Source organism: Athene noctua, chromosome 1, assembly GCF_965140245.1.
Source record: "Athene noctua chromosome 1, bAthNoc1.hap1.1, whole genome shotgun sequence".
Classification (NCBI taxonomy): domain Eukaryota; kingdom Metazoa; phylum Chordata; class Aves; order Strigiformes; family Strigidae; genus Athene; species Athene noctua.
The window spans coordinates 123,537,739-123,547,499 of record NC_134037.1 but is presented as its reverse complement, the minus strand read 5'-3'; the positions used below and the strand labels follow the sequence as shown (position 1 = coordinate 123,547,499).

Below are 9,761 nucleotides of genomic sequence, written 5' to 3'. Positions count from 1 at the left end.
TTGAAATCCTGGATAGTCGTTTGCAAAAAAGCTGACACGCCGGGTTTGGATTTAATCTTCACATTTCCACTCAAACTGTGGCATTGTTTGAACACAACAGCTTTGGGATCCTGGCAAAAGAGTAAAACTGTCCGAGCTGTTCCACTCTGGTTTGAATTATCTCTCTTTTTATTTATTTATTTTTAGCTTTGAAGTCTGTGTACTTTAAAAATCAATGAACATCATATTAACAAGCGGACACTAATTACATTTTAAAAAACTGGAAAGGCTTGGCTACAAATCTTTGAAAAGATAAAATCACATTTTAAAACGCTTCCTAATCCAACTGGCATCATTGTAATAAGACACTGACAAAGCCTGCACAGAATGGAAATGTTAAAAGAATCTGTTTTCCAGAAATTTTTTCTATGATTTATAATTAGTCTTCATCACTGTACTGTCTCATACACTAGGTCTGGTAAACAGAGTACTTGTGACTTTTACAGGATAAATGAAGAAGTTCTGAGATGTAGAAATTAAAAGATCACTGAGATTATAACAACATTTAGCTCTTTTGTAGCTCTTCTCATCAGTTCAATTCAGTGTTTTACAAACAAATCAGGATTGCTATCACAGTTTTACAGAGGGATAAAAATGAGGCAAGGAACATTAATGTCTCTCATCTGCAATTACTTAGCAGAGCAGAGCAGAGGCAGATCAGAACTGGGTGTCTTGCATCCAGTTTAGGGCTCTGGTTCATAGGTTACAGTGGTTTGCTGAGCAATTTAAAAAATATGGGTTTTGGAGTGTGCAGTGGGAATCAGAGAGTTTGTATCAGGATGTTCTGCACACTGGGAAATGCCAAAAGTGTAAATAGATGGTCCAGGAACTATGAAAAATATCATGCCTCTTCTGACCACTCTGGCTGAGAGTAGCTGTATCCTTGGTGTAAGGGTTTTTTGAAAACCAGCTCCCACATGAAAGTAGGATCCCCAGCAATGCACAAACCGGATTCTGTACAGTGCAGAGAGCCAAGTCATCACGAGGTTTGTGTGGTAACAACAAGGGGAGAGTAGGACACACACGGGATACTTGTGTCAGAGCAAGCTCCAGGAAACACATAAGGGAAGCTATGCTTTTGAAATATCCGCATTGATTTCATCACTTCTGTGCTATTCCAGAACAGCTGCTGGAGAGGTCAGCAGATGAGGAAACAAGAGGCTATCTGGAGCACAGCAAAAGCCAGCCTGTGACAAAAAACATTTACTCACTGCAGTGCCATGGAGCATATAGGGTCATACTGGACCCCAACATGCTTAGCTGTCCGCTTTATGCTGTGCTCTGAACTGCTCAGATAGACCTGCTGCTTGATGTGCTGGGAGTGGAAATGGAGCTACCGAAGAGAAAGGCAACAGACATGACGGTACTTTATACTTCACAGAATCACAGAATCATCAAGATTGGAAAAGACCTTGAAGATCATCCAGTCCAACCATTAACCTCACACTGACCGTTCCCAGCTCCACCAGATCCCTCAGCTCTGGGTCAACCCGACTCTTCAACCCCTCCAGGGATGGGGACTCCACCTCTGCCCTGGGCAGCCCATTCCAACACCCACAACCCCTTCTGCAAAGAAATGCTTCCTAAGAGCCAGTCTAACTCTGCCCTGGCACAGCTTGAGGCCATTCCTTCTTGTCCTATCGCTTGTTCCTTTCAAGAGACTCATCCCCAGCTCTCTGCACCCTCCTTTCAGGGAGCTGTAGAGGGTGATGAGGTCTCCCCTCAGCCTCCTCTTCTCCAGACTAAACCCCCCCAGTTCCCTCAGCTGCTCCCCACCAGCTTCATTGCCTTCTCTGGACCTGGCATGAGAGATCAGTTCTATGCTCCAGGAACTGGAGGATACATATACCTTGGTCCATTCATAGGATACCAGAGTCAGCTCACATTCACAGCAAATTCTTTGAGACTATTTCAGTGGAGATGATAGAAAAGCAAGTTTTGTCCATCCCATCTGGCACCATTACTCCATTTCACACATATAAAAATTTCTCTGTCTGTTACTGCAAGTACTTGACTTACTTGTGTGAATCAATTTTCTAGACTTTCTACAGTGTCCTGCTTTCATGGCTACATCTTCTGGTTGAGCTGATTTGCCAGAAACTCATCTGCTGGAGTGACATACGGACCATGTCCTTCTGTATCTGCAAAGAAGAGGACAAATTGTCATGCCTGTCCTGGAGCCACATCAGTTACACCTGGCAGAGCAGCACCAGCAGTTGTCACCATGCCACAGCCACTCCCAGCGGTGGCACCCCAGCAGTGATGCTCAATCACAATCATCAGTGATGCTGCACACAGTTGTCATTAGGAATGATCTCTGAACAATTTTCAGTTCTGTTCATGGTGGCTCAAGCGTTACTGAAAAACCTGGTTACCCTTGCAGCAGAAGCTGTTGAACTCAGGTATACCGGTAACAGTTAATACTTGCCGGCCTTGGCACAGCATCTGACAAAAGTGACTCTCCAGAAAGGGTTTATGAAACGTAATAGATTACCAAGTATCAGGGCCATCTTCTATGGCACCATATCTACCCTGTGTTCTCTTCATAAACAAAGCAGAGTATCACATGGGCTGCAGTATCTCTCTCTGTCTGCTTCACAGTCATTATTTTGATATTATAGAACAAGTTTTCCACCTAGCCAGTTAAAAAGATTTAACAACTATGGTAAAACTTGCACAAAAAATTTCTTTGCACACAACTGGATCTAGTCTAAGTCTCCAGGCCCACCACAACTCTCCAGATCCTGTGCCTCTACATTATCCTTTTCCTTTGATTAGCATGGGATAATGGATTTATCATTGCTCCCTTATGTCACTTCTCAGTGACATACTACACATGTGGAAAGACAGACACTTACCTCTTTGGTAACTGCTGAGCAACTAGTCTGATTCAGACTACACACTTCTGTTCTGATGCTGGTGAATTATTATTTTGTGTGGTCACTTGGGTGGTGGTTTTGGGACCATCCTGACAGGTCTGAAGCTCTGTCTCACTATGGGATAGAGTGAGATGCTTGTTACCTTGTGACTGGTCTGCAGTGAGCACAAACAACACTGGAAGTGTAAGGAAATGAGGGAAACAGATACCTTTGTTGAAGGCAACTGGAGGCTCAAATGTTCAGCTGCCAATATTAGACTGACATCTGCCACTTCTCAAATGGTGGTGTGGTTTCTTTAAAATTTGTTCCTGATCTGTGTTTTAATTTGAAGAACAATTAAACTTTATGCACAAATAAAAAGCAGATCATATATTAGAGAATATCTATTGGATTTCTAAGCAGGCTAGAAAGTACATAAACACCTTTATTGTAGATTGTTTTTCTTACATCATTATTTTGTCCCATGTCTCAGCAGGACAAGGAAAAGCACCTTCAACAAAACACATTTTGGAAAAAAAAAAAAAAAAAAAAAGAAAATTGAAAACCTACCTTAAATAAATCCACTCCTATATCTTGGTCCTCTGTGAAAAGCAGTGGCTGTGAAATAGTCCAGAGATATCAGCATTCAAACCCTTCTGAAATAAATGAAGGCAGCTCACCTCACACTCACAGGTTGCTCTCATGGTTGCACTAGTTTTAAACCAAGAGTATTGACTTCAAAGCAAGATTTAACCTGATCTACACTTGCATGAGTGACAGATTGAGCCCATTCTTGGTTCAACAGCTTGAGCAGTTCACGTTCAGTTCAGCTTAGAAATTTAGCACCATCAGTAGAAAACTTTTATTTGAAAAGGCAAGATTAAAGTCTGCAGGATCTGATGAGGATATCAGGAAAAGCAGGCAGAATGAGGCAATGCCTAAAAAGCAGCTATTATAGTTCAGGTTCTCTGCAGCTGCCAGTCTATTTTCCCCTAGACTCAGAAGACAGAAAGTAGCAGAACAGAAAGAACAATATAAAGAGGCAGGAGAAGTGGTTGGAGGAACCACCTTGACAAGTTCGATAAGGTCAGGAAATGAAGGCTTTCTAAAAGATGAGGTGGGATAGAGGTACAGGAAAGGGCAAATAATTCAGATACTCCATCAAACAGACAGTTCTTGAGTCTTCCCATAGCCTGAAGGTCAATCAAGACTTTATGTAAGATAACAAGATGCTGGAATTGCAGCTTGCCAACAGAAAGTTAGCATATTCATACTTACATTTCCACTGGATTAAAGTATGATAACTTGAGCAATTTTTATTTACTGAAGGCAGTTCTTCAAAACCTTCTGAAACAATTATAGAGAACTATATCTCCAAGATCATGCATGCCTGAAGATGGAGTAAATTCTAGGAAGTATGTGATCCTTACGCTAGATGTGCTAATTCCCTAATAAGTACTCCAACAGGTTTTTTTTTTTCCTTAAACTAGCTAAAATAGAGTCTCCAAATGCTGATCAGCTCTTAATGTATTAAAATTGATGGAAATCTGAAAAAAAACTCCACTGAAATTATGTTGGTGGAAAAGCCAGTGCCAGACCATAACCAAGTCTCATGAGGAAAATCTAAAAGGCTGAAGTTCCTAGGAGTTTTATTATTGCACCAGTGGAACAGGGATTTCTCCCTAACTGTTCCCCAAGCCCAGGAATAGGCAGCCTGTACTTTCTCTAATGTGTAGGGGATGGAAGAAATCAGAAGAGAGCATATAATAAATCAACTGACAGTCTCTGAAAAATAGCTGTCCTGTCTCCTTAATATGAGAGAAAGTAATGTTCTGAGGGCAGGAAGAATTCAGCTTTAGACAGAAAACATTCCTCTATGGGGGGACAAAAAGTGATCATTCTGTAGTTTAATCAATCTCAGGCCTCTCTTTGAGGGAAATAGCATGTTGAGGGAAATAGCATGTTGAGGGAAATAGCCTGCAACAGCACGTGTAATAATGTTTGCTGAAGTATAAACTATGGCTGTACACCCCAAGATGGAAGGTCAGAAGTCAGTTGAGGATCTGGCCACAGATGTTCAGCCATAGAGATCAAAACGCAGCATATCAAATTCAGTACTTTTCCTCAAGGAACAGGTTGCAGAAATTTCTCAACCCATCTCCTTCACAGTAAGTGCACTCACCCTGCATGTAACAAAGCTGTGCATCACAAATAGCTAGGTTACTCAAAGACAAAGTTCACATTTCCTAATTTCTCCTTGTCCTGTGCTCGCATATTTTAATATTTATACAGTGAGTTTCCTCTTGAACACAGCTCCCTTGAACCTCTGCAATGTTTTTCAAGCCCGTCTACCAAAGTGAAGAATCATATGACACCATTTAGTCCTCCCCCAGCCCTTGATATATGTTTCCTAAAGCCGACATTTGATATTACGGAATGTGTTGTAATCAATTCTTAAAGTTATAGCACCACTGGATTTTTATTAACTTGCACAACAACAACAACAAAAATCCAGCAAAAAATGGGCCCTCATAACCAATCAGCCTTGTTATATCCTGAAAGCTGCTTTAACAAGCAGGGAGTAATATAGTGTAATTGGTACTCCACAATTTAATTGTTCTGTTCTTAAATCTAATATTGCAGCTGTGGGTTAAGTTTACACCACAGCTTTCAAGAGAACATGAAAGTGTGGTACATCTGTGCAACAGAAAGCTAAACATCTCTCATCTGATGTGTTTACAATGACATTTGATAGCGTGGAATGGTTTGGAGTTCATTCTTAAAGCTGCAGAACCACTTTTCAATGCTGAAAAAGAAGGGAAAAAGCCTCCAATCTCCTTCAAGCAACTCAACCCGTATAAATCTGATAACGCTGCTGCAGGCATTGCAGGAAAACTATCGGCTGTAACAACTCCTTCAAGTATCTTTGAGCATTTGTCACTCGGGCAGTGGCAAAGGGGACAAGGACATCTTCTCGCTCAAATGACATAATCGGTTATTTGAAAAACAAACCACTCAAAAAAGTCTGCAACTAGATGACTAAAATAACCCCTGACATGCATAAACCAGACAAGAATATTTCAAGAAACGTTATTAAGTGGTTGACTTTAGCACATTTAGAAATGGCAGAGTTTTCAATTTAACAGGTGGCAGAACTGCTTGTGGTACCTTGAACTTCACATTCTGTATAACTAACAGCTTCAGCATTATGTACTTGTTAGTGAATTTATTAAGCCCGTAAGTAGTTCAAGAAACTTAGGACTGGGCCCATAAATGTCATCTGCAGTTTGTGAACTGCAAGTATCTGACTGTTTTGATCAAGGTTTTTACGGGAAAGTTAAATGGTTATTAAAATTATTTACTACTGCTACACGAAAAGGCAGCAAGCGTGCTGAAGAATTTATGTTGTGATAAGATGTGATAGGCTGTAGGTCAAATGTGTGAGTAGAAAAGCATTTCTATGTCTAAGCCCAAATTTTTGTACATTACAAAGCTAATAGTGTATTTGAATGGCTGAGAAAGGGTCTGTGGAGGGGAGGAGGCGTTTTCCCTTTCCCATAATCTGGTGACAGAAATACACAATCTGATCAGGGTACTTTTCTCAGCATTAGCATTTTTCTAACATTTTCTGTTCTTAGAGAAATGCATGATAGTGCAACTTAGTCAAACAAGTTACTTTCTGCTCATTCCACTGTAGCAGTCCACACCAATGTCTTGATTTATGCTCTTTAACAGATAAAAGTCAATCTTGTTGATGATGCTCAGCTATATTACCATATTACACCAGAATCCATTCAGTTTTTAAACTTTATTATTTCAGACACAGTTAAGACTATCTGAAGCCTCTTCATAAAAAGGGGCCGTAAGAAAAGCTGTACGTTAGCAACTCGATCAATGGATGCATTCATTCTGCATCAAAAATACCATAAGAAGACAGATCCCCTGGGGAGGCAATGTGTATCAATATTTCAGTCTCTTGAATACAGGAATTTGATACCATAAAATGCAACACCCGAACTTCCCCTCCTTTCAATTAACTGAGAAACAAAAATTGTCCTTAAAAGGGAAGAAATGCATTTGTATTTTTTAGTTTTCGGGTTTTCCCCCCCTTCATAGCATCATAATGTTCTCTTCATGGGTGGAAAAATTAATCTTCAAGTTCAAGCCTAGTTTCTTCATAGAGTTCGGGATGAGATGACTTGGAATACCGGGAATATTTCAGATGAAGAAAATCACCCAGTTCATCCAGAGCATTCAAAACCTGCAAGCATTACAGTGTGTCAATTCTCTTGGAAAAACAATGAAGTTCTAGTAGCTTTCACTTTACAGCAGAACAGGAAGACTATAAAAGCATCAATTAAAGAAATTCTAGAGGGCAAATGGCCAAATTTTGCTTTCATTCTCCTACAGCGAACAGTCAGTGCAGTCGCAGATGTACAATAGCATCTATGAGAACAGAATTTACTGCTTCAGTAGATATGGTTTATTAGTAAGTACAATAATTGAGCACAAATGAAAAAAAAAACCTTTTTCTAAAATCACAGGGAGATAATAATCCAGATGAAGTTTTCTTTGCTTGTGTAAAAGGAATGTGTAATATTTCCTTATAGATCCTGAAGACTGGAGTTGTCACTCCATTTTCTTAGATGGGACTCAGCCCACAGTGCTGACCAGAGACATCATAGTCTGAATAAGATATTTTTAGTGCATTCCATTATATTCTTGTATCACAGGCATAATTAATAATGCATTAATATGGTAATGCAATTTGCTGAGCTGTGTCCCCAGCTCTCAGTAGATTCAAAAAGTAGCCAGGGGACTCTGCACCACAGAGCAGCAGTTCAGTGTTCTGCAGCATCTGATCCACATTCAAGAGCAGTCAACCTTTTGGCACCAAAGAAGAAAACAGCAATTTTGATTTTGAGCCTGTTTCTGTTAAGCCACTAAAATGAGCTCAAGAACAAAAAGGAGTAATTTAATAATGGTTTATGCAGAGAGATATCTTCAAGGTCATTAAGGAAGTTATTCTTGGGAGCTTGCCCTTTCATGGATCTTTCCTCTTTTTAGTTCCAGGCTGAGATTCAAAACAAATTTTGCCAAAGGGAAAAGTTTTCACTGTGCTTGTTACCTGTTGTTACCCTGGGTTTAGGCATATTCACAAAGTGTTTGTCCAAAAGATTTTTCATCTGCAAGTAATTAAACTCAGGGCATTTCCATTCCCCCATATTGTAAGGACATTCAAAGAATGCCACAAGTACTAGGGCAATGATCCCACTTTCAAAGGCAAAAATACAGCATGTTCAAGAATGGTGGCTGGGAAATGTTTCAGACCTTCACCGGTACTAGGAAGCAGCAACGTGCAGGTAGTAGGAAGTGAACATGCAATGACGGCCCAAAAATGAATGGGCTTGACATTTGGGGGTGGGGGAGAGGAAGAAAATCAAAGCAGCAACCTCAAGAGATCAATCTTCAGACCAACTTCATTGCCTATTACTAGTTACGCAAGCCAAAACCTACACAGTCAAACAGCAAAAGCTACTTAGCTATGCCCTGTTCTGCACAGTATTATCTTTATGGTATTATACCTTATTAATAATTACTGCACCTTCAAGAGCAGTAGGAATTTTACACTGCACACATGCAAGGCAGATTTTTAAATGTTGTTTGAGAGGGATCTACACTGGTGTGGGAGCTGGTCAGCTGGGCAGGGCTCTGGCCTCAAGCTCCACATGAATCTTAGGAAGCAAATGGGGAACCAGGGGCTCTCTGCAGGCACTGGTGCTTGCCTGCATGAAGGAGTGGCATCTTTTACTCAAGTCCTTCCCATATTCACAGGTTTTTTGCTTTGACCATTGTGCAAAGAGAGGAAAAAGAAAGCTTGAAATTTACTGTTAATCCTCCGTGTTTCATGCCTCTAAGTTGGCTTATTCTGAGAATGGAAGAACATATATCAAGCCAGGCCAAAAACACCTTTAGCAAGAAAGGGAGATGGAACATTTCAACGTTTATTTTAAATACATTTTTGACTGTGCTGGAATGGAGGTTTACGATAGAAGTCTCAACATACTCTTAACAATATTTCTGATATCAGTGAAAGATACAGAACTAAGGCCAGACAGCATCAATTAAACTTCATTAGGTTCAAACAGTTCCAAATACTGTTTGCAGTTTCCATCTGTACCCCCAAGGTTGTCCCATATACTTCCGCAAGAAACACGTGGAAATACAGAGTGAAAATAAGGGTATGGAAAACTTGATTTTCAACTATTTCTATATCATTTCAGGTTTCCTACCCTGATAGTTTTGATCTAGCATTTAACTTCTAACTTCCTGTGCTTTTCATGTAGATCTTTATTAGTGATGACAGATTTGGTCACTATTAGAAATAGAAGAACATAACAAGTTAACTGTCGCATAATTTCATTTAAAAAATAAAATATATAAGGCTAAAATGCCTTTAAAGATCCAGTGACAAGGTCAGAAAAACAAATGTAAAGATGAATTATTGAGATTCAAAGTAACAGACACACAGCTTCTCCCAACCTCCTTTGCATCTGAAGTTAATTTCAGCAGGACATCTGCTGTGCTTACCGTGTCTAACATCTCCCGTGTATGTGCAGCTGACACACAAAACCGAGCCCTGGATTCTGTGATAGGAGTAGCTGGAAACCCGACCACAACCACCCCGATATTTTTTTCTAACATGCGTCTTGCAAAAGCCCTAAGGAGAGAAAAAGAAGAAAAAAAGCAAAAGTAAATTATCTCCAATAAACTGACCACAGAGAGAAAACATTCAAATATAATAAAACAATGGGTAAAATCCTGTCTTCAATTGAAGTGGATGGTAATATTCCCATTGAATTC

The 9,761-nt window shown here is 40.0% G+C and overlaps 1 protein-coding gene across 1 annotated transcript in view; it reads right to left on the bottom strand.

Moving 5' to 3' along the window:
* Positions 1–7,044: 7,044 nt before the first annotated feature.
* SPTLC3 (serine palmitoyltransferase long chain base subunit 3) overlaps positions 7,045–9,761 on the bottom strand; it is an 88,521-nt gene continuing 85,804 nt past the window's right edge. The window contains exons 11-12 of the mRNA XM_074927077.1: positions 9,489–9,618; positions 7,045–7,158 (exon numbers count right to left, since the gene is read on the bottom strand). Coding sequence (XP_074783178.1) covers positions 7,045–7,158; positions 9,489–9,618 — 244 coding nt within the window. The remainder of the gene's footprint in view (positions 7,159–9,488; positions 9,619–9,761) is intronic.